General features: G+C 37.8%; 1 protein-coding gene and 1 long non-coding RNA gene across 4 annotated transcripts; one reads left to right on the top strand and one right to left on the bottom strand.

Moving 5' to 3' along the window:
- Positions 1–8,624: 8,624 nt before the first annotated feature.
- SERPINE3 (serpin family E member 3) lies at positions 8,625–24,110 on the top strand. 2 transcript variants are annotated; one of them, XM_072403445.1, is made up of 9 exons: positions 8,630–8,809; positions 11,184–11,472; positions 13,071–13,304; positions 17,100–17,297; positions 17,970–18,168; positions 19,712–19,812; positions 21,023–21,109; positions 23,150–23,233; positions 23,964–24,110. In XM_072403445.1, exons 2-9 carry the CDS (start codon positions 11,214–11,216, stop codon positions 24,005–24,007), a joined length of 1,206 nt encoding a protein of 401 aa, XP_072259546.1. In that variant the 5' UTR covers positions 8,630–8,809; positions 11,184–11,213; the 3' UTR covers positions 24,008–24,110. The 2 variants fall into 2 exon arrangements, with proteins under 2 accessions (XP_072259555.1, XP_072259546.1); XM_072403454.1 differs by lacking the exon at positions 17,100–17,297 and having other exon boundaries at positions 8,625–8,809.
- On the bottom strand, positions 13,544–25,528 carry LOC140325562 (uncharacterized). 2 transcript variants are annotated; one of them, XR_011919698.1, is made up of 4 exons: positions 25,324–25,528; positions 17,764–17,844; positions 15,986–16,062; positions 13,544–14,316 (listed from the first exon to the last, which is right to left on the bottom strand). It is a non-coding gene; the product is annotated as an uncharacterized lncRNA (long non-coding RNA). The 2 variants fall into 2 exon arrangements; XR_011919697.1 differs by having other exon boundaries at positions 17,793–17,844; positions 25,324–25,521.
- Between the last annotated feature and the right edge of the window lie 700 nt (positions 25,529–26,228).

The following is a 26,228-nucleotide window of genomic DNA, read 5'->3' as shown; positions in this document are numbered from 1 at the left end:
ATGTACTAATGGATTATATTTCATGGAAGATTTTAGGATATGGATGCTGTTTTGCAGGACTTTTTTATGACACGACTGTTTTGTATTTTTTTGGCCAAGCATAAATTTAATATTTTTAATAGAGCAGCTAAAAAAGTAGGTGAATATAAGCAACAGACTGTAATAAAAACAATTGGAAAAATAAAGAAAAAACATCATTTAAAAAATATTTTAATAGGTGGAAAGTGATGTAAAATTATTTATCTTACATAAGCGTACCTTTGGATAGGTGTTGAAAATGTTGTGAAATGGCAAAACATCACTAATAATACATTATTAACTAAATAAATTATGTAAATAACAATGCTAACAAGATTATAAATGTAACAAATCTTCACTGAAATCCTGCATCCTCTTGAAACCTCCATAGATGGGATTTAATGCAATAACATGATAAATATGATGTATGTATTCCTACATACATCAATGATAGTTTGTATCACATGGACTATGACAATAATATACTCTAGGGTAGGGGTTGGCAAACTTTTTGGACTACTAGGCCATTTCAGGAGGTCAAGAAGGCACACTAGGCCAGAAGAAACAAGGTGTCCAAGGAAAGGTTTTTTCCAATCGTGACTGCAAGCGAGCAGCCTTAGTCTTCCGCTCATCTGCGGTGTAGTCTGTACGTGTGCGTGTGATGGCATCGAAATGCCCCCTGAGATTCGACCGCTTGAAAGTGCTGTTGGTGTCGTTGCACACTAAACACAGGGCTTTGTTGTCACATTGGACGAAGAATATTTCTGGGTTGAAGACACAACGTTCGAGGTCAACTTTCCGGAGACTGGTAGCTCCGCGTTGCTTCTGCTAGGCATAGTAATTGGGGTTACTGTGCGGGAACTTGATGATAACAAGGGAACTCACGATAACGCGACAATTCAATTAGGCCGGATCCAACAATAAAAAATTTGGGGGGCGTTAGGCTGGACTGGAATACTGGCTAGGCTGTATCTGGCCTAAAAAGGAAGGAGAATGGGGGTAAGGTGCAGTGGTGAGGGTGGGGGTTGGTGCAAATGAAGAAGGATGGGGGTCAAGTTCAGTGGTAAGGGTGGAAGTTGGTGCAAATGAAGAAGGATGGGGGTCAGGTTCAGTGGTAAGGATGGGAGTTGGGGTAAAGGGAGAAGGAAGGGGATCAAGTGTGGTGGTAAGGGTGGGGGTTGGTGCAAATGATGAAGGAGAGGGGTCAGGTGCAGTGGTGAGGGTGGGGGTTGGTGCAAATGAAGAAGGATGGGGGTTAGGTGCAGAGGTGAGGGTGGAGATTGGTTTAAAGGAAGATGGAGGGGGTCAGGTGCGGTGGTTAGGGTGGGAGTTGGGGCAAAGGGAGAAAGATGGGGGTCAGGTGCAGTGGATATGGTGGGGGTTTGGGCTGAATACTCAGAGTACCCAAGACACACAAGCATCTCATTACTTTTTTAACTTTTCTTTTAAATTAATTTATTTTCATTTTAATTTAAACATAATTTCTACATAATTTCAATCTGCCCTTTAAAACTAAGAATGTGCACCGTGTGTGCCAGATTCTCTTCCACACAATATAATTTTGTGTAACTTTTAATTTAGAAATAATGAAGCATGTTGGAAAGTTGGTAATAAAATGAGGTAACAGACTAATCATTTCTCCATTCTTCTGGCCAGGAATGGTCAGCCTGTAATAGATAAATTCATATTGACAGATAATCCAGATCAGGTTACCTCCGTGTACCTGGCAGCACATTACCACCCAACCTGCAAATATCAGCAAGTTTAATTAGGATCGGATTAATCCATGCTGACAGCTCCACTGTTCACAAATAGGGCACAAGAGGTTAAGTACTTCACAATTTCAACTGTGTAATGTGAACGACGATATTACAAAAAAAGACGTAACTGCACTTTGGCATGGGAACTAAGAGAAAGGCAAATCCTATGTAAAACTCATTTGTTTTTATGTCTTTTATAAATGTTACAGACAGGGGAGGACTGAGAACCCTCAGCCTGGGTGGCAAAGAGAACCAATTAACCTAAATATGGTTTCTGTGGGGTAAAGAATGCGTGCCATGGGGGCTTAATAATTGTTGAGTATGGTGAAAGAACAAGCATTTGCCGGTGAAGTTGTGGGGCGGTTATTGCTTCCTCACTGCCCTGAACTGCTTCCTTGGGTGAGGTGTAGTGCCTCTCCCAAAGCTGCCAATAGAGAATGGCAGTTGGCAGTGAGCGGTTCAGTACTGCCTGCTGTTGAGGTGGCCTGGGGTGTGGCACCATGCCAGGAGCTACATGGGAATATCTGTTCCTGCCTCAGGTCTGAACTCAGGTTACTTTGTTTATCTCAGGATTAAATCATATGATGTCCAATATACCTTTGTACTCTCAGAGCTGCAAAGAAAGCTGGAACTGGAAGACCACCTGCCAGGCGTTGTGATCGCAGGTTTGTACAGAGAGCTTTATAATGCACGGTAGGTGTTACTGACAATCGATCCTCTTCTGATTGATGTCTAAATGGTGATGTCTCTGCACCCAAGGCCACCAGCACAATATAATGCATAGGAATTTTTTTGAGCGAGGGGTAAATACCACTCTGTCCCCATTCTTGTCCTGCAATGCTGCATGGTGCACAAAAAGTTAAAGCATCTGCAATCATGAAGTGCACACATTATGGCAAAAACTGATTCACACCAATTAGTTCAGCTTTAAATGAATAAGGTAATTTTGGCCTTATGTCCAAGATAGTCTCTCTTAGGATTCACATGGAAATCTGGGGTTCTTTCAGAAGTTGCAAGGAGATTCTTAAGCAGCCGTTTATTGGTGCAGAGACCCAGTGATTAGAGCAGTATAACATGAAAATGAGTGGGATTTAGGGAGGACCCGGCATTCTCGCGAAAATTTCCTCGAACTTACGATGGGTCTGTGAAACTTCGGTGAACCCATCTCGCGAAACTATCGGAAGATCTAGGAAATCAATACAATCCCTAGCACTAGAGGTTAATTACCCTTTAGTGCCCGGTGATCGCAAACAGGAGGATTCCCAGGGCTGCATGAACGAATGCAGCCCTGAGAATCCACCGCGATAGGGATTAATTACCCTCTAGTGCCCGGGGATCACAGTGGAACTGCAGATGAACTCTCAATAGAGTTTCTCCATTGGGAGTTCATCTGCAGTTCAGTTCCCACTGTCACCGGGCTGATAAGTACTCGCGTGCCTCCAATCAACGGAGACCGCAAAGTTCCCACGGTCACCGGGCTGTACTTTTAAAGCTTTCCTCAGCCAATCAGAGAGCACTAGAGGTTTTGAATGGGGAGACTTGTCCCCATTTAACCTCTAGTGCCAGGGATTGCACACTGAGCTAATCAATCAGCCGTGGCTGCATTCATTGATCAGCACAGCCCGCAATCTTTTTTTTTCTTTTTGAAACAAATGTTTTGTTTTGTTTTAATTCAACCTCGTTTGGCGAATTTACTGTTCTCGCTTACAATTTCGGTAAGCGGGAACGCCCGAATTCAGCGCGAGATCGAGTTTTAAAAACTCGCTCGCTCATCCCTAGTGTGATTCCATTACTGCACAGTGCTAAGGGGCGGATGTCATTTTTCTGCATTTTATTTACATTAGAAAACCCATTTAAAGAAGAAGTGTCCAGTACCCCAACTTGTTGCCATAAAGAAAATGATTATGATTTTTGTTTTAAATGTTTTTTACTTTTACTTTTACTTATCTTTTAACTTCATGTTTTTTGATTCCCCGATATTCTGTCTTGCATGTGGCATAGGTGTCTGATCGCATGTGCAAGGATGGAACAGCATCTTCAAGGGTCTTCCACAAAAACAAATGACCCGGGTGAGTATATCTACAGAATGAAGTTGAGCATCCCCATATTGAGAATGAGGGCAGAAGAAAGCCTCACGCAGCATTAAAAAGCACACAGTATTTCTGAGCCTTCTACATTCAATCCTAAATTAATACAAAATCACATTGGACAAGTTTTATCTTGCATGCTGTTCAGTCTGGATCCTTCTGTCCTGCCAATTCAGACTTTTTGTTTCAGACTCTTTCTCATGCCGTCTTCCCTAACAAGGCCAGGTAGTCATCAGAATGTGCAGAGCTGCTGTTATAACATAATTATCACTAAATGGAAAGACTGAATAGGATAAATAGTTGTGTATCAGAGATGCATAAAGGAATGCAAAATCCAGCGAATACCATAGATTGTTTTACAGTATAATGAGCAGCAACAATCGTCTTTGCAGCACTTGAGAAGATCTTGTGTCAATTTTTTATTTTTTTTATGATAGAAGCAGGATGCATAAATGATGCTCAAATTCTTGGGATGTTTTCTCACGCTTATAGATAACAAGATCATTTGTTAAAGCTGAACCCCAACTTTACTGTTTTGTATAATTTTACAGACTTCTCTCCTGTACTACAAAATCAAAAGTGTGATTTTATTGCACACTGTAAGCTTCTCACGGTGGATCTGATTTATTTAGGCTCTCCAAGACTGGAAAGGATGGACTATCATGGGAGAATCTGGGTGATCCAGCAAGTTTGGAATGGATTGTTATTAGTTGGCAAATGTTTTCAATCTGCACCAGATCCATTCCAGGTTTCCTGGGCCACCCAGGTTCACAGAATAAAGTGTATCCTCTCCAGTCTTGGGGAGCTTTAATATATTGGGTCCAGTATGTATTATAAAAAAATGCAACGAGTCAGATAGAACCATCTCATGTCCTGTCTGGAAGACATTATCCAAGCCCTTTCCTGCCCAGCCCGGCTATCCCTGGCCTGTCCCACTGATTTATTGAATTTTATGAACTCTGAGCATCACATGTGGGCATTGCTGAGGACAGTCTGTGTGAAAATACAATCTGGTAGGAATGCCCACTGCTCCAAACTGGCATCATAGTCATTTTTAATATTTGCTGGGAAAGGCAACAAATACTTTTTGGGACAAATCGCTTCACAACAATTTTCCCATCAGTCTTGTACAATAAAATCAGTTTATTCTGTCTTCACTGCAGCAAATCAGATGGACTGCTTGAGGGACATCCAGCATTACCAAGACCAGCCATTCTATACCAGGGTTCCTCCAGAGGTTGGTAGAGGGTTCCTTTAGCTGTGCCAAAATGACCTCCATCTGATGGTATCTTCCTAGTTCTGGATCCAAGGGCACTTTGCAGAGCCACCCACATGACACTGATATTTGTTGCTGTCTGTAGGGGTCGTGTTTCCCCTTCTAACCCCAAATTAATTTATTTTAGCAGGGGTTCCCTGAGACTTTTAACGCAATTATGTGTTTTTGGAGGTTTGGCCTGGAGGAAACCCATGAGAACACAGAGAGAATACAGCAAAGTCCTTGTATGTAGAGTTCTGATCAAGATAAAAACCTAGAATCCAGTTTAATTAATGTTTGTCTTCACTGTAAGAACCCATATAAGGAAAATGGGCCCTGAAATGACAGATTGAGGAACATGATTTTAACGGCAAAATCATCTCCTCTCAAGTTCCTTTTCTGGGTTTGTGTGCTGGAAAAGAAAGAAGATTTAGTGTTGCAATTGATAAAATGTTCCAATGCGCTGTAGTTCTTTGCTGATTATTCAATATATGTTCACCTGTCCTCTCTACATTAAAACGTTCAGTTGCCAAATGTTTATAATATTCACTGTTTTATATAAACATAATAATAGAGTGGAAAACTTAAAAAGGGGACACTTGTTCCAGTGACAAATGTCTAAGAATGTAATTTCCTCATTTCGGATGGATTCCCTCTTGCTTGTTGTTTTGTGCTTTCCCTAATTTATCCTAAAGGAAAATGGAATGTCTTTAGAAATAGTTTTAGAATTGTATTGGTAGTATGGAGTCTCTCTAAGGCAGTCTTTCCCAATTTATTTATCCCTGAAGAACCCTTACATTTATTTTCAGGTGTCTGGGAATTCTTCAGTCAATGGGAAAATGCTAATCGCATTGGTTGCCAGTGGGAAGAATGTGCCCTATACATTAGCGGATGGAATGACACCTTTACAGACAGGTAAACTGATCCTTAGTTTCAAGAAACTGGTAATACCAAGTGCTATTGGCCCCAAAAATAAGCAGGTACCAACAGAAGGGAGGTCAATCAGTCACAGTACAAGGAAACCCTAAAGAGTCATTAGAACCCATTCTATAGGCCTGATTTATGAAAGCTCTCCAAGGCTGGAGACAATACACTTTCATCAGTGAAGCTGGGTGATCCAGCAAATCTGGAATGGATCTGGTCCAGGACTCAAAACGTTTGCTAGCAAATAGCCATTTTTTTTAAATCCATTCCATGTTTTCTGGATCACCCAGCTTCACTTTTGAAAGTGTATTCTCTCCAGCCTTGGAAAGCCTTCATAAATCAGGCCCTATGTCTCCGATAACCCATATCACTGCAATAGGGTAGCTGATTTACTAGAATCTTCTCCTAAAAATGGTGTTAATAATAACAATAATTATCCAATCATATAAAATTTCTGCATATAATTGGGTAATCAAAGTAAACAAGAATTTGCTTTTCACATGATTTGATGAAGTAAACATTTGAGTGGAGATTTTCAACCCCTTTAGTTAATAACCCTCATTAAGGCGGATTCTTCCATGTATGAATCTAGATAATTCTTCCATGTGTATGACGTTTAGTTGCACCACTTAAACATTAATGGGAATACTTATAGGGAAATAAATATCACACTCACAAAAAGTTTACCTTATCTATGTCTATTGTATTATCCTTCAACAACAATACTATATTTAACCTAATTTAAGACACAGGACTACCTCTACATACACAGCTTACTTCAAAATATATAAAGTTACATACAGTCTACTTACTGAACACAAATACATACATACATAATATACCTAATCAATTCATCTTTTGTATATATAGATAATTAGATATACCTTGCCTATCTTACCACTTTGAATTATTTATACATCATGATATAACCCTATATGGTATCAAATAATATGCTACACACTGATGGCCTTACCTATAACATTTCTATATACATGTCTTTATGTTATATATGAATCTGTATCCACACAAATATGTATGTATAAGCTATTTTGTTTAATATGTGGACATTTAAAGCCTTCATATATATATATATATATATATATATATATATATATATATATATGCTTTATCATAATGTATACTACACTGGAAGGAATGAAATATTAATCTCTTGTGATTTGTATTTTGTATATACAGTATATTACGCTTGTTATATACCCCTGAGGAAGCCCCCGTGGTGAAACACGTCAGGTAACAGGACCTTTCTAGCCTAGAACGCAACTGTTTAGCCTAGCCAACCACCACCCCATGATTCTACAATGGGGAATGGTATTTTGTGATGTAACACACTATTGTACTGATGTATGACACCTGACTGTCAAATTGTGAAACAATACACAACTTAAAACAAGAGCCTGAAGCTCTTTTCTTATTCTAACCTGTTTCTTATACATACAAATAGTGCTTAGTGACATTTCCTTTAAAAAACAATGAATAAGTAAGTGAAAAGCTTATGGGTAATTGGAATATTTTCCTATTTCATAGGATCTATGCAGATACAGAACTTGGTCTATTGTGTTATTATGTATTTAGAAGAAATGTATTCACCTTGTTTGTCACCTTGCAGTGTTACTGGTAAACTGTATCATTTGAAATTACCTTGTATGGGAAAGATCAAACTACTTTTAATGTTGAGCTTTTAACATTTTTAATTGTCAACTTGCCTATGTTAACTATGTTTGTATCTAATACGTTCTACATTTTAACTGTATCTAATGTTGGTATATATTTATATATAAAAAAAGAAACATTATTTGGTGCTAATTTATATTTATGCATATTGCAAGGGGTATATACCACAATGAATAGTAGTTTGTCTTAGTCCCTAAGTTCTTAGTTCTAGTAAGTAAAAAGCATTATCAGGCCAACATCAGAGGGGTAACTGTGCTGTTGGCAACACACCTGGGGGAATTTACTAAAAAGATTTTGTCCATTCATCAAAGTGAATTATCACCTTGAAAGTAAATGTAGCAACTGTTCATTTTTAATCGCATAAAAGGCAACCAAAAATACAGGATTTTTCCTTGCATGTGATTGGATGGCTGAAGCAAGGAAATGATGCACTTTGCTATGTGAACAGCCTATATTTCCTTAGTTAATCAACCTGATTGCCTGTGACAGAGCCATGCTGTATAGACTTCCATTTACGTCTACACCATTTCATATACTAGTAAGCAACATAATAGGGACTTGCATGAGATCTCTTGATTATTGATGAAACTAGGTTTTTCGGTATATACATGTTAAAAAATAAATGTGTAAATCATATAGAAATTATTCGGGAGCTTTATAATGTTTAACTAAAAATATCCCCTATTGAAAAGAAGAATAATACAGCAATCCATGCTTCAATCAGGGTATTGTCCAAGGCTTTACTATTTATAGGAAAGTCTATATGGCATAATGAGTTACTGAAGTATAATCAGGTCATACTGTTGTAGAATGGAAAGTGCTGACTGCATCTCCAAGGATCCCATTGTGCCTTGCACTGGATTTGCTGGTTGGTGACCAGCCTCTCCGCCTGGCTCTATATAGATCCACCGGTGCACAGGAATTTGGCCAGAGTGGTACAGACATCGCCAATAGAGACTGCAGTCACCGACTATCCCTTTCAATGCAGTCTCATGACTTAGCTTTAAACACATCAAAGTGCCAGAAGGAGATTCACAGAGAGATACATAGAGGAGGACAGCACAAGGCAAACTGTGAGTACACCAGCAGATGTCTGTGATTACTCAGCCTGCACAATGAATGGCACAGATTTCATCTGCATCAAATATTGACTGTAGATTGTTTCTGAATTAGCTAGGGGAAAGATGCAAAAATATTGGTGATAACAGAGAAGAAATTGTAAAACTGTTTTACCAATCTATAGGATATATATATATATATATATATATATATATATATATATATATATATATATATATTATAGGTGAAAAAGTCTATAAATAAATAAATATGTATGTATGTGTATAAAAATATATATGTATTTATATATATCGACAGCCTCTTGTCACTGACATCCCTAGTTTTTAGGAATCTGTCTTCTTTTTTAAAAACACAAGCGGCAAACAGCAGACATAAGAGAGTAACCTATAAGATCCTTTATTGCCTTATATGAAGAAATCATGTATTGGTTGGTTGTATTGGGAAATATACTTGTTATTCACCCATTTCTGGTTATATATTGGGGACAATTCAATGATTGGATGTAATAGAAAATTATTTGATTTAGGGTCATTCTATTTATACCATTCTATTTATACCATTCAGCATAGCAGGGTTGATTGGCACACTCAAAAACTTACAGAAGGGTAATTATGGTTTACCTATTATACTGTTAGAAAATTGCTATGAAGGATTGCCTATTAAATTTCCCCAGACTGTCATCGTTCAGATTTGTATAGATACAGACTTGAACTTGCAATTGGAAGCTCTAATGCTGTAAGCTATAATGATTCCCATACCTTATGAATCTGTAGTAGTGTGTATAAATATATATATATATATATATATATATATATATATATATTGTTTTTGTTGCCATGTTGACATTATCCGTGCAAGCATCAGTTCAGAAATCAGAGGTACCACCTTGATTTATATTATTGTAGGTGTAAAAATTATAATATAAACCTAAAGTGTAGTGTAAATGTTAAATTACATTACATACATATACGGTATATCAGATAGTCAATCTAATATATACATGTTTCATCACAATAAAGCATTTCTATTGTTGGAATTTGTTATTAATTAAAATTATTATTATTGGAAAAAAAAGAATTACAATAATGGTCTGAAGAAAACATTTGCAGGTCCTTTGAAATGTAGATCAAATGTTTTCTGAACTGGAAGAAACAAATGACAGTCACTGCAAAGTGTCCATACACAGTGTGCATACAGAAGGATCATGAGCTGTGGATTACTATATTACTACATTATCAGGGTTAGTTATTAAGCCAGTTAAAAGGGTAATGTTAGAGATGTGTAAATTGCAGTACCCATCAGCAACCAATCTTAATCAACTTTGCATCAGTTTGGAGCAAAAGAAAGCAAAAAGCATTTTGTATATTGCTTACAGCCTTATTTATTACCCCATTTTAATAGATTTTATCCAAATTTAGGCAAGCCTGGGATCTATAGGTCACTCACTTAAAATGTTATCCACTTACCCCCATTTTTCATAACAACCCCTACCAATTCAACTTTCTTCTTCTACACAAGTGTTCCTAGACCTTTATTCCCCTCAACTAAATTTGCTGATATGAAAAACTGGGAGAGGGATTTTGGGAATGTTTGGGATGTAGAGATTTGGCACGAGACCACAAGTATATTGGCTAAGATTTCTTTAAATGTCCCTAATTGACCTGAATTATTAAACCATTTTTGACTTGATGTACAAGTTTACTGAAATATCTATACAAAATACTCATGAATGTGCTCTGTTCACCATGATCTACACACCATTAACTAAATATCCTATTTTGCTAGCAAACATTCAAGAACACGGAGTGGAGTGAATTTATTTCAAAAAACATTTTTTTAACTCAATGGAAACTCTTGGTTCAAAAAAATCTATTTTCTTTCTTGTTCAACCGTTTTTTGGCACAATAACAAATCCAGAATAGTAGAAAGAAACCTACATAACCCTCAAGAGCAATTTAAAGCCCATTGCGCTCCTGGATATCACCAAAATCCACCCTTAAATCACGCATTCTATTGGTATAAATGCATTTTGTCTTCAATAAAAATAATGACCAAATTTTTACATTTTGGTGAAAAATTTAGTAAAATTAACATTTTCAATTTAGCTTAGCCCTACTAAAGAATTTGTAGCAATTTCTACAAATGGGAGCTCAATTGACAGGGTGATAGGAGCACAATTGTAAGACAGTTGTCTCAAGGATCTCCATTGCAGGGCTAGCGAGTATTATTTAATGAAAGAGGCAGATTTAAAATGATTAAAGTTTTGAAATGTCATTGAAATTTTAAAACTTAATTGAGGTCTTAGTTATAGAGTTTACATCTAATTTCAACTTATTCCTATTTAATACATCCATTTCTTTTTTCTAGGACTGGTGAACCTCTGGGCACACATTCTCCATGCCTCCGGCTTACCTGCTCCTGGTGCTCGTATTTTTATTTTGTGTCAGTCGAGGATACAGTCACTCATATGAGAGACTCAGAGAGCTAAATACAGAGTTTGCAGTCAGGCTGTACCAGACGTTAGTGGAAACAGAAAACCGTACAAACTTGGTGGTCTCTCCAAGCAGCGTGGCCAACTCTCTGGGGTTACTGCAATTTGGAGCTCGAGGAAGCACCTTCACTCAGATAGAGAATGCTCTGGGATACAATGTTCATGGTAATATATTGTTTAAAATGACTTAACATACTCATGGGTCTATTTAGATGTTTGTGTTGTGGTAATGAACACCTAAAGTGCACCCCAATGAGCTATGGCAATGCACTTGCATCCTGGGAAGTATAGCAAGACATGATATGCAGTCTATTAATCTGGCTTCCTTAATATACCTTCATTCATTGCACATGCTTTAAAACACTTAGTAGATCTAAATAAACCCCAAAGGATTTTTAATTAAAATAATGAAGATTAGGTACCCACCCTATGTGGCATGGTGACCAGATGTCTCCTCAAGCTATGTAAAGTTCTGTAGTTCTTCCTCTTGCACATTTACATTAGGGAGCTGTTTAGCATCCTGAGGTTTTAACAGCAAGCTGTAATGTAGTTTTAATGACTGCACATTTTGTGTTATTATACTGTTTACTTTTTTATGAATTTCAATATTATGCTCATATTTTCAATAATTTTCTGATCGGCAAGTTTTTAACGGTATTTCATGATTTGGTTTTCTAGATTCTCTAACTAACCGCTGTCTGTATGTAAGGTGCTGCTAGTAAACAAACGCTATATTTGTTGATGAATTTTGTTGAAACTCATGTGTCTTATTATAGTGGAGCATCACAGGGTAAATAATTCAGTTATTAAAAAGAATCATTTGTACTTTGAAATGGAGGGGTTATTTTATGGGATTTACTTTTCATATGGAAAACACATAGAACTCATGAAGCAGAAAAAAACATAGCTACCAATTCCATGTCAAACTATCCAAAGTTTACTAAGTTAAAAAAGTGAAATTTAATAGAAGTTTATATCTGAAAAGGCAATTGAATGGAATTGTTCCTTGAATCATGATTTTATAGTAGATCTAATTGCTGTATAGACCCCACTAATGCAGTTTTCTACCTTTTTAGTGATCCTGTTTTCTGCCCCAGTGATCTATTGCAGGATCAAAGGATGCTTTGCAAATACTTTTCTGAAAGTCATTTTTTACATATGACTAAGGCAGAAACCTATGATCCCTAGGTTGCAAAGTTCAGAGTGCTTAGAGAGAACTTCACTGTGATATGGAGGAATAAATGAGCATGTTTGTCTCATACATAATGCTTGGGCAATCATCAGAAAGAACCTGCTAAGCATTTGTGGGTTACATTGTTAAGTGCTTCCCCATAACTCTGCTTCTTATAAAACATTCTATATTGCTATACTGTGTATGCTGCTCCATATTCCTCATTAAACAGTTTATGAAGGTATGTAGAGTAGGTATGGTAGGTATGTAGGTGCCTGTGACTATCTACGCCAGCTTTTCTTAACCTCTTTAACATGGGGAAACCCTTGAAATAACTTTTAGGTTTTCAGGAATCTCCAGCTATAATTACTATATCTACAGCTCACTGTACAATATTGTGATGGTCAGTGGGAAGAATTCCTTTTACGTTGCTGGCCACTGCTGTCACTCCTATTGATAGCCAAAAAGATGATGGAGAAACCCTGGTTGAGAAACCTTTCTCCACTCTAATGCTGAAAAGAATTAGGGGTGTTGTATTGTGTTTTTTATAGTCCATAACAGTAACAATGATGTGCTTTTTTCCTCAATTTAGATGAATCTGTACAAAATTTCATGAAAGCTATGCACAAGGAATTGGGGAACTCCAGCCAGGAAACTTCCATGCATTTGGCATGTGCTTTGTTTGTGCAGACTGGGACTTCTCTCTCTGCCCAGTTTATTGAGAATGCTGCAATGTGGGCAAATAGCAGCCTCCATCAGGCCAACTTCAGTGAGCATACCTGGACAGCAAATCAGATCAATCAATGGATCACCAGGAATACAGGAGGTGAGGAGATCTCTGTTACAATTCGGGTGAAGCTGGTAAATCGAGTGCAGAGCCTGCAACAAATGTGGGCCACCTCATTAGGCTGAACCTGGTCTTGGCTGATCCTTTAGCAGCCTCTATTGTATAGCGGTCAGAGAACTCAGGAGGAAGAGGAGGCTTTACTGGCATCCATGCCCTTAGAATCATATCTGTCTGCATTCATTTGCATGTATCATATAGAGAAAAAGAGAATGCAAGCATACAGAATAAAGACAAAGTGATTTATTTCAAACACAGCAACTTGGCACTCATAAAGTTTGCTAAATTTAAAAAAAACTATTGAAAGTTTTTTCTTTAAATTTTGGTAAGTACTGGTAGGGATTAAAACATCTTGGGTGATCCCTGATAAATTGTCCCATTAATAGGAGTTATGCTTGTCCCAGTTGCTTGAGAAAAGTGACCTCTGCTTCATGGAAACATTGAATTTTTCAGCTTTGTCTATTTCTCAAAGCAAATTTTGTTGTTGGAACTCGATTTTTTGGGTACTTTATGTTGGTTGGGGACTTCATTATGTAGTGACATCAAGGTATGTGTAGCGGGCAGATTTTTTTCTAAGGCAATAACAATCTAACACTCGTTGTAACCCATCCTTACTTTAGCCAAAACGGAAGGTTTTGGCTTAGCTTTTTCGCTGGCTATTCGTCTGATGCGCCTCCGACCCCTCAGGAAATATATGGTGTCATTGCTGTCCTGATCTGCAGCAAACTCAGATAATTGCTGTAGTGGGGGTGCTTGGCATCCGGCTGTCCTTCGCATTAAAATAGCAGCAATAAAAATCACCATCAACATAAAGATCACAACGCTGATGACCCATCCAACGCCAATGGTGTTTCTGTTTGTTTCATCCAGCAAGGCAAGCATATCATTTATGAAGGATTCTCTCTCATGCATCCTTTTAATTTCATCGTCTGAGGGATCCTTGGCTACTCCACACTTTAATAAAAAGATCAGCAGCTGTGGCAACATGTTGAATCTAAAAGCAGACAAAATGTTTAATATTAAATAAGTTTCTTCTATCATGGTTATGGCAAAGTCAAATACAAAGAATTCTGCAAATTACACAATTGTTTTAAGATTACCTTGTGTATTTTCAGCATGTATACTTTTTGTGTTATCATTGTGACATTAACCTATGTTCACACCGGCAGTGAGGTTGCAGTGTTGTTACCGCATCCTTAGGTCAGTGAACTGCTGCACGGGATCCTGTTGCAGGTCTGAACCTGCCTTTAAAATATTATTTATTGAGTTTTTGCTCATTTTCTGTTCTGGACAATTCTTCCTTACCTATTGCTCTCATATCAGTACAAAATGTTTGCATTTCTTCCCATTTTCTCTCTGTGACCAGGACAAATTTAAGAGTGACCATAGACCATAGTAATAATGAAAATCTGCATAGTGTATGTAATGGAAAAATATAAATTCCTATAAACTGTATGTATCCTATAAACAGGTCATCCCTTTAAAACATTTATCAAATATAATATCAAAGAATTAGGGGATTTATTCTTTCTTTATGATTTCTGACCTTCATCACTGCAAGCTATGGATTCCATTTCTTCTCTGCAGTTAGGTTTGGAATGTAATGAAAAAAGGACAAACAACTTATTATGGCAAGGACCCCCATTGAAATATTATAGGATAAAGCATTGATGTCTCAGCATATGCTGAGGATAATAATCCTCTATTGTCTGATTAATAATTTAATTTATCTGTGCTGTCCGTGAACTTGTGCACAACACAGCATAATTTAGTGTTCATATATTTGAACAAGTAAAAAAAAGCAGGTTGCTGGTTATTAGGGCCAGGATGTAGCATGCAGCATTTGCATACAGCACACATTAACTCTGCAAGTTGGTGTGAACTTGGCATTGCTTTTCATGTTGGGATCCATTGCTGTACCAAAGTAAAATGCATCTCTGTGCTTGTGGTGCAGATTGACTCACATTCACCTCCATATATAGGCGTCATAAACAAATTCAGTTTAAATATTCACAACAGAGAGTTTTTTTTTCTATAGTAGCAGAACCTGGCAGCCTTGCAACCCTCTATTGTAAACACACAATGTAAAACAAGTGTTTTAAAGCTTAGAAACCAACTCAAAGACTTCTTCCAACTCAACGTCTTCGTTGAAGTTGGTAGGACCTGTGGAGTATCTGCTGTACAGATAATCCAGAGGGTCTTACAATTAAAACCTTATCAAACAAAGCAATATGGACTCCACAAGTACAGGCTACAAGACTAAAGCTACATAGACACGTCCAACGGTTCCCGCCCGATAATCGGCTCAGGGCTGATATCAGGCCAGAATCTGGTGTGTGCACAGCGCCAGTCGTCCATCGTCCGAACGACTGTCCTGGCGGATCCACGAATGGCTAATGGACGACTAAGGATCCTAATGCAAGGGAAGGGAGGGAGAGCGCAGCAGGGTGCTGCTCCGTCGCTCTCCCCCTCCCCTCTGCATAGAGCAGAATGATGATGTATGTACAGCACTCGTTCATGCATCATGCAGTGCTAGGATTGTGAAAGATCCTTTAAAATGACTATTATTGCACGTGTATATGCTTTAGAGAGATGGCACTGTAGCTTAATATTATCTAAAATTAACATGGACATGATATCCAAAAATGATTAAAAGGCCTTACCTGTATCAACAGGATACACCTGGATCAGAATGAGTTGATGTAATCTATCTTTTTAGCTTTGGATAAAAGATTTTTACCTGTGAAGAAAAATAGAAAAATGTAATATTTAAATATGAAGAATGAACGCAATGTATGCACAAAATATAGCAGTAGACAGGTACTAGTTAGACAGCCATTTCTGCCCCAAGCAAAACTCCCCTTACCCCCCCCCCCCCCCCCCCCCCCCCCCCCCCCCCCCCCCCCCCCCCCTTTCCCCAAACCATTGTGACTCGCTCAGCTGCCACACTCCCCTATATACTACAAGACTTAGCAGTCATTTTTTTTTTGCCAACTAACCAATAATTTAGATGGGCCACTGATGTTTTGATTACTGTTATTGGTTCTAAAAGTGGGTGACAACCAAATCTGTTTTTTCCACATACCAAAGAAGCTTCAAACTACTAACAGCAGCAAACTTAAAGGCTCTTTGTGTCCAAATCCTATTTTCACCAGCAATTTTTCTTTCCCCCATAATGTCGAGTTATCACAACTGGAGGTCTGCACCTAATAGGAGCTGTAGGAATGGATCCAAGAGGGTTCCCTGAGTCACTGCATGGTCCCCCAATGGATATGAGTCCTGTGCCATTTGTCAGGGAGGGAATTTTCATCAGTTGAGAATTTTCTGCTGAGCTCCATGTAGACAAACCAGAGTAGATCAATTAGGGGGATAATGCAGTGACTAAAGTGGTGCCCAGATACAATACTGCTAGCTCAGACATAATACTGCTAGCATAGCTCAAATATTGAAATAAAGCATAATGGAGGATGATGGATAGAGATTTTTTTCTTGGTTCAGACCTGCTCAGCAATATTATGAAAGGAGGAACAAAGGGTTGTTAGAAAAATGTACTGCATATATTTTTTCAGAAAAGTAACTTTATTTTGGCAATGTGACAGCCATTCTTCAATCTTATTGGCTAAAAATACCCTACAGTGCTTTGACAATAAGTACCTTTATTCTAGTTTGTTAACTTTGTGATTCTAGCATAACATGTACACAACCTAAAAGCATGAATATAATATCAGCCATTTCAGAAATTAACAAGTAAAAGCTTAATGTCTGCTTTCCATACAGGGGGGATACAAACCGCCGTGCCATGTGGACCTTTCGTGCCAGGTTTTACACAGATCACACTTGTGAGCACAATGTATTTTAGAAGCAGATGGAAAACCAAATTCTCATTCACAGACACACAGATGCTGCCTTTTATCAGCACGGATGGGATGGTGATAAAGGTTCCCATGATGCACCAAACTGCAAATGTTAACTATGGTAAAGTGGAGCAGATTATATATAGATTAGAGATGGTTTTATATTTTTCTTGAGATTTGATATTACTCTACTAAAATGACCGTCAACTAGTTATATTTGCAAATGTGGACATTCTTAGACATTTCCAGGTAGGGAGTCTATAAAGTAGTGAATCTGACATTCCCTGAAACATTCCCTGGTGGAGAAGCAATTGCTGCCATTAAAACACATGGACCTGGAAGATTCTCCTCCAGGGAATATAAGGTAATATCAGATTTATGTATAAATAGGCCCCATAGTGTTGCCACACTTTGCTAATGACCCATTACTATGATTGGCTGCTTTTATAATCATCCTAAATTATCTAATTACAGGTAACACGAATGTGATACTATAATGTACATCAGTTTTTTTTGCACCAATCTTATCAGTGTCATAATAAATTTAGACATGCTAGTATTTTAATAAATCAACAAACAGCACTAACAGTGTCAACAATACCAAAATTGCCATTACATGTGATCTTGTGTTGTTGCAAGATCTGACACCATTTTCTTTTTGCAGAAATCTGTGGAAGAAGAGAGAAAATATTATTAGCAAATTATATTATGATCAAGTTCAGAAGGGTCATTGAGTGATCTCCAGCAATCCACGGTTTTGTTACCAATATGCATTGTGTTTTTCCTCCTCCAGGACAGTTTGAAAGCAGTTCTTTTGAGAAGTTTACCATAGTTGAGCTGCCTTACCTGGGGAATACAGTCAGTATGTTTGTGCTACGGCCCACAGACAAGAACATGCCATTATCTTCCATTGAAGCAAGCTTGACATCAAAGAACATAGCACTGTGGACCAGCTCCATGAAGAAATTCAAAATGGACATCTTTATGCCCAGGTAGTATTAAATAAAAAGTATTTTCAAAGATAAGGTCCATCCAAATCTAACACACTTGGAGTACCTGCTACTAGATTGAATATTATGCCAACTTTTTAAATCTCTCAGGGATTCTTTGCCCAACCATTTTGATAACATTGCCGTCTCCTTACTAAATTCTTATATGCTTTACCATATTGGGTATGGAGTTGGGTATTACAATATTGGGTATGAGTATGGAGCACATAGTTATTTGATCAACTTGATTTAAATAAATGTGGACCATCAATCAATCAACTGTACTACCAGACACGGCAATCAATGCATAGTCAATTCTTTTATATCCACATTCCCTCAAACATTCCCTGGTGGGAATCAATTACTGCCATTTATTTTATTCAAAGTTCATTCTCATATCACTAACCGTCCCTCAAAGGGGGGCTCACAATCTAATGTAGAGTCCAAGAACAATTGTTGAGGGAAAGCCGATTAACCTAACTACATGTTTTTGGAATGTGGGAGGAAACTGGAGTACCCAGAGCAAACCCACACAAACACGGGGAGAACATACAAACTCACCAACCGTGCTGCCACTGGCTAAGTAGTCCATACACAGGGACCGGGAAGATTCCTATGAAGCAATGTTTAAGGGAATGTCTGATTCCCTGTTTTAATAATAGAACCATTTCTAAGAAATCACAATGCCATTTGATTCACATATCTTCACTTAATCATTGATGAAGATTATTAGCTGATTGATTAAGTGTGAAAATCAACCCTTGTATAACCGGGCTCAGACTCTCTTACTTAGCATCATATACCCATGTGGAACGATGATAAACTGGAAATTGCTGCAGGGGGCCTCAAAAGTTGTCTCAAGACAAATATAGGAAGATAAAGGAATATCCAATCGATTGGCATCTACAGATACCTAAAATATTTGTTTTGGATGGACCTAACCCTAAAACAACTTTATTGATTAACTCAACTTAATTGATTAACTTAACTTTATTAACTTAACTCAACAAAATGTTTCTTGTAATAAAAAAATCTAAATGCTTAGCTTTCCTTCTACCCACTCTGCTGAACCCCACGTTGATAACCACAAATTCCCGGTTGAAGTTTCTTCAGAAACTGGCACTTCTGGGATTGGCAATATCCTGGTCCCCCATGGCTCTCAGTGGTTCCTGTCCTCAACCCCACTATGAGGCATGTCACTAGAGCCATGGGTGGAGAGAGAGGTTAGTATTTAGGGAACACATCATTTTTTCTAGGGAACACATTTGCTGCACAAAATGTTATTATGGCCCACATCTAAGCTGATTGAAATCTAAACTCCAAATCCTTTCTAAAATTCTGGAACACAATTATGAGACCTTGGAGTAATGTTCTGTATAATGATGTTAAACTTTTTAGTTTATTATGAATGTATATATTGGGATTTGTTTCTGCTCCCCTAGATCTCTCTCTTTTCCATTTTTTTTAAAATAGTTTACCTTAATATTACCATGTTCATGCACTGATACAGCACATTATTATTTCTTTGTTTTACATTTACTCACAGATTTAAATTGCAAAGCCACAGTGACTTAAAGGCATTATTACCAGCTCTGGGAGTTTGGGATCTTTTTGACCCAAGAAAAGCTGATTTTAAAGGGATGTCAGGTAATTTTTGTATTTTGTAGGATATATCATTTAATATTGCATGCATAAAATATAAACTTTTATCAACATCTACAAGTCTACAAATTGCAAGTTTTGCAGCAGTGATATACACAGTGATATAGTAAATTATATGTTTGGAGCTGCACCAATGTGTACTGCTGCCCTGGTTCATGGACGCATTGAAAACTGTGTCCAATTACTGTTCTGCCCTGAAAAGTCAAGCATTGGTTGGCTGATGTTCTAAAAAATCTCAAATGCAGAATAATTTCTGATTCACCTAATAATTTGGGTCATGGCTAGGACTAGCCCTGACTTTACTCAGCACAAAACTCCAACTTTTGCTATTAGGTTTAAATGTATACCAAACATTACTCAAACCGATGTGATAGAAGGCCCTAGATGAGCTGGGGAATAATATGAGACGTCATATAAACACCACCTGGGTTACAGAAGTTTATAAGCTGAAGTTTATAGCAATATTAAAAGTAAAGATGTGAAAAAACACTAAAATATAGGAGGGATACAGATGAATGATGGGGCTAGGACTTAGGACTGTCTTCGAGAGTTAACAGGCTAACCTCAAGGATATTCATTGGATATATCTTTTAACCAGCCAATTGCTTACCGACTTGTCTCTGGTTTACAAAGGTAGCTTGGATTTAACATTTTGAGGCCATGGTGCTGCCAGCAGTTTGATGCTAAATTTACAAATTGCAACAATTCTTTTCCTAATTTATTGGGATTTTGTGGCCATCTCTAGGCATTTATGGCTAAAAGTATAGCTCACAAAACATAAATTCTCTCTCTTTGTTTTGGCAAGTAAAATATAACTGAGAATATACAGCAGACCATATGGTTTTTCTATTAGTACATATTATTGAAAAAAATTTAAGTTTGTACAATGAGGTGTTATCGTTTACGGGTACCAATGGCATTATGGTGTCTATGACTGCTGCTGCTTTGAAACAGCTCTGGGCTGTCATCCTATAAACCATGGTATCTTATATGGGAAACCCATTTCTGCAACCTCTTTCTTTTGGTCACTATTCATTATAAAATAAAATGGTTTTATCAGAGTTTCCTCCCAATGGCTCACAGACAACCCCCAAGTGTCCGTATTTTACTGACTATTTGGCCGGCAGCTCTGAAATTGGTGTATACAGGTATCAGTGTGATATAAATGAAATATTCTTCTAACATTTCATTTCAGAGGATAGCAATGTGTATGTCTCTCAAGCCATTCATAAAGCGGAAATTGAAGTGGCAGAAGGGGGTACAAGAGCCTCAGGAGTTACAGGTTGGTAAATTAAAATGTACTTTTCTTTTAGGGAAATAAAAACTTTTTGAAATGTTAATATTTAAATAGAATTTGCTTTAATTATATTGTTTCCCATTTAAAATTTTGCTGGGCTGAATTTAGTAAACACGGACAATCCTTTGACCTGTTTATATGAGCTACTACTAAATACAATGTAACAATATTGTTACAAAGTATTGGTGTAGGAATTTTCAGGTACCTTGTCAGCTTACAATGTATACTGCAAAAGAAGAGCTCCTGAATACCTTTTTTTTTCACCCAATGAGTACTACCTAGTCTCAAGCATGACAGCTTCTATCAACCTGCTTAGCATTTGGCACGTTCAGTAATGTCAGATCCCCTGGCATGTGCCATGGCTCCTTCCGCTGATCTTTCTGCCAATACAGAACTGAGCAATGATCTAAAAAGTCAAAGGAAGGTTGAGTGGTGAAAATATGCAAGGGGCTAGAAGTGTTGAATGCTAAAGTAAGTGGGTCCGATTTATGAAAGCTCTCCAAGGCTGGAGAGGATACATTTTCATCAGTGAAGATGGGTGGTCCAGCAAACCTGGAATGGATCTGGTCTAGAATTTAAAACATTTGCTAGCAAATAGCAAATTACTTTGAGGAAATCCATTCCAGGTTTGCTGGATCTCCAGCAGATTTGCTGGTTTGGTCTCCAGCCTTGGAGAGCTTTTATGAATAAGAACGAATTCTGGAGGCTGGTTTGTTGGAGGTAACAGACACGAGCCACTAGAGAATAGAAGAGATAACAATAGGGGGTATAAGAGCTTTTTTTATAAGGATTGCTGAATTCGCCTGGACTGCTGTAGTAAGCTCAGAGGGTCACTTTAGGATGGAGGCATCTGCAACAGAGCAAAAGCTGGCTTTTAAAATAATTGGCAAACTTATCTATTGGCGTGGAACACCACAGGTAGGGAGGGTTAAGACTAATACTATTCAACTGGTACATCTCTTAGATTGTAAGCTCTTCAGGGCAGGGTCCTCTCCTCCTCCTGTTTCATTGTTTGTATCTGTCTATCATTTACAATAACTATTTAATGTACAGCGCTGTGTAATATGTTGGCGCTATACAAATACTGTTTAAAAATAATGATAGTTAAGGGTGCAGCCATTACAATATAGCAGCATGGTCCAAGTTACAACCAGCCCTCACCTAAACTGTACGAGGGTGCTTTAAAGGCTTTAGGAGAGCAGTTTAAAACTTAATATGAGTAAATGCTTTACAAAATCTTGCAGTACACACCGGTCTGACAATGTAGACAAGGCTGTGCTATTTTACTGCCTTGTGTCTGCTCACTTACATAGTAGGTTAGGTTGAAAAAAGACATAAGTCCGTCAAGTTCAACCATTGGGGTAATAAACATATCCCAGATATAAAACCCTATAAGACATACTTGGTCCAGAGGAAGGCAAAAAAACCCTGGTACAATTTGCTTCAACAGGGGAAAAATTCCTTCCTGATTCCATGAGGCAATCGGATGTTCCCAGGATCAACAGTCTCTGCTATCTTTACTTTAAAGCCCTAATACCCAGTTATATTCTGATACCCAGTTACACACTTCATAAAAACATATGCACTGCGCACATTATTGTGTATGTTAATGGAATAATCATTTTAAATCTGCCCACACATACAAGATGGCATGAGGTCAAACACCTTGAAATAAATATTTCATGCTGTTATAACAGAACTGGATTGGTAGCTATAGGTAATACATAACGTTTTCATCAGCAAGACCCTTTTTGTCATCTCTTGGGTAATAAAATATTGAAGGTTATGCAACTGCACTAAAGAGAAAAGTACCAAACAGAACCACAACAAACGTCTTTTATAACACAAATTGCTGTTCCAAGCAAGCCCAATGAATACAAAAAATGTACAAAAGCATTATTGTGGGTTTGGGAGGCAATAGTTTTCTCACATTGCTGTTTCTGTTTATTTTATAAAGAATTTCTGGTAAAAGCGATATAAATAGCTGCGTGTCTAAATGTTTCTCGTTATATGTGTTTTGTACAGCTATGGTGTTGCTGAAAAGATCCCGCATGCCGGTATTTAAAGCAGACAGACCATTTTTATTTTTCTTAAGGCAAGCCTGCTCAGGTATGGGAAATTAAAAAAGATTTATGTATATCATGAATATTGCTCTTTCTTTTGTTTGAAGTAACAGCAATATGTTATCCTGGTAAGGGAAGTTGAAACAAAGTATTTACTGGCTGGATAAACAGGTGATAAAACCATAGAACAAGGGGACTTCTGCTGTCAATGTTAGTGACAGACAGACTCATAGGCCCTGAATCATTAAAGCCCTCCAAGGATGGAAAGGATACACTTACCTCAAAGAACATGGATGATCCAGCAAACCTGGAAAAGATTTCTTAAAAGCATGTTGCTATTTGTTAGCAAATATTTGCAATCCTGGACCAGATCCATTGCAGGTTTGCTGGGTCACCCAGGTTCACTGATGAAAGTGTATCCTCTCCACCCTTGCAGAGCTTTAGTAAATTAGGCTCATATATACAATTTTTTCCACCCATAGTTTTACTGAGACTATTTTGAATGTAAGAGATGCATCCTTAAGAATTTTACCAATATATATATATATATATATGTATATATTTAAATACACACACACACTTTCCCGTGGCCAGTGTCCTAATTTTTTCTTTTACATATCCAATATTAAAGATACCAATCCTAGTACAAGTGACAGCATAATTACAAATCATCTGCTCAGGCATAGGCTTAATATTATTTTTAAAATAATAACAAATAAATTGTATTCTTCTGTTTCTGACATTTATATTCATTGTCTTGCTCTTTGTCATTTCAGACTCGGTGCTATTCATTGGGAGGGTCACCAACCCCTTGCATTAAACATGCTTTGTGAAGACTGTTGTATTTATTAATGGATTCACATTCTGTGAACACTGAGATTTTTTATAGATACCTGTGTAATAAAGCACTGATACTTTTTATATATAGGTGTTGGCATTATTTCATCTTTGTTTAAGTAAGGCTGCGAACACACATCAAATTGTTGTGGTTGGAAATGATCTTTCACAATCATTTTTAACAACAAAGGACTGAAAGATGAATGAGTAAGTGCTCTACTGTAGCGTAGTTCTGATCTATGGAGGGGGAAGGGAGGAGAACGAGCAATGGGCACCCTGCTGCGCTCTCCTCCCTTCACTTGCATAGAGGTCATTCATCTTGTCATTCTTGGATCTGCCAGGATGGATTCATGAATGATGTTGGATGAACACTGTACCCTGTGGTTGGTATCGGGTGAGAATCATCTGATGTGTGTTTATACCCTAAACCACGCTGACTTTCGACTACTCGGTTGTCTGAGATAGAATAGTCAAGTAAAAGGAAGAAAAAAGCTTTTGTTGCAATGTTTACCTCCAAATCAGAGATTCTCCTGCAGTAATTTTAGTCTTTCAGTACTCCAATGCACATATACTAAGTAAACAATTATATCTGTACTATATATGTAATGAGAAGCATGGTGGCTCAGAGGTTAGCACTCTGGCCTTTGCAGCACTAAGTCCCAGGTTTGAATCTCAGCCAGGACACTATCTGCATGGAGTTTGCAGGGTGTCTGTGTGGGTTTCCACCAGGTACTCCGGTTTCCTCCCACATCCCAACAAAAAACATGCAGTGAGGTTAATTGGCTTCCCCACAAAATTGACTTCAGACTGTGTTATGGACATATGACCATGGTAGGGACATTAGATTGTGAGCCCCTTTGAGGGACAGTTAGTGACACAAATATTGACTTTGTACAGCGCTGCATAATTTGATGGTGCTATATAATAATGAGCGGTACAGCATTCAGATATATGAATTCAGCCTAAAAGGAGGTTACATACTGATCAAGCAATACTCTCATATGTACAGGCCCTCCCTAATAATTACACCCCAAGAAAGCTCAGCCTGGTACCCTTGGGAGTACAAAATAGCTAGTAAGGATTGATTTTCAACTTATTGAGATGTGTGAATGCTACTCCCATCTCTCCTCTTAGGCCAAAACAAGTGTGTATATTTGCCCTGTGCTAACATGCATGATGTAAGGCTCCTAAGGAAAAAAGAAAACAATTATGGCCAAATCAATGTGCATGGGCAGCTGCCACTTATTGTCAGTAGGTACCTAATAGGCAGAAAAAATGAATTATTTGCCATTTACCCACCTATATAGAGTTTCTCACTCTAATGATGCTGAACATAGGACCTGGCTATTATGGATCACCAGTCACCAGAATATTAACAGTTGCTACTTCGCCAACTGACTCAACTATATTGATCACATGTCTAATTACCATATCTCCCTGATATTCTGCTAAGAAGACCTGTATGTGAAATGCCAGATGCCCCCAGTATCAAAATGTCATAAGAATAAATCTTTTTAGTAGTTTTTACCAGTGGCTTTGTCTAGGCTGCAATGATAGCATTGGTCTGCCAGAGAATAGACTTTCCCAATCAGAAGCTTTTCAAACACAGCCAAGAACAGAGAAAAGGATTTACTTAATTGTGTATATCTGTAAGCCAGCATCCTGTGTACAAAGTTTGGTAGATACTAAACCTAAATGCTTCCTGAATACCTGACATAGTATTCAAGATAATAATTTGTCTTCACTTGCCTTTGGGTTGATTCACATTTCTGGAGTCCATTAAGATGTGGTAATATGGGTTTTGTTTAGGCAACCAAGTCAACAAAAGTCACTATTGAAGGACTAAATAGCAAACAAACTGTTCTTTGAAAACATCTTTGTCTTACCTATGCAGCACACAACAATACATGGGTTTGGCTATTACTGTATAATGCATTGGATGCTAGAAATAATCATCACTTCCACATTTTTTTTTCTCACAAAAGTATAAAAATGGCTATAAAGGTGTTCAACTTTTCTTGGTTACTATACAGTAACAGAACGTCAGTGGTTTTGCTACAAAATGAAGTGTTGCCACACTGTTCAAATTCAAAACCATCCGATCTACAGGTAGGATCAAAACCTCTATGACTAAGCTAGTTTACAACAGAACTAGTTCCACCTTTAAAAGAAAATCTGTGATCAGGTACTCATTATTGCAGAAA

Source organism: Pyxicephalus adspersus, chromosome 1, assembly GCF_032062135.1.
Source record: "Pyxicephalus adspersus chromosome 1, UCB_Pads_2.0, whole genome shotgun sequence".
In the NCBI taxonomy this organism is placed as follows: domain Eukaryota; kingdom Metazoa; phylum Chordata; class Amphibia; order Anura; family Pyxicephalidae; genus Pyxicephalus; species Pyxicephalus adspersus.
This window is presented reverse-complemented; position numbering and strand designations above follow the sequence as displayed.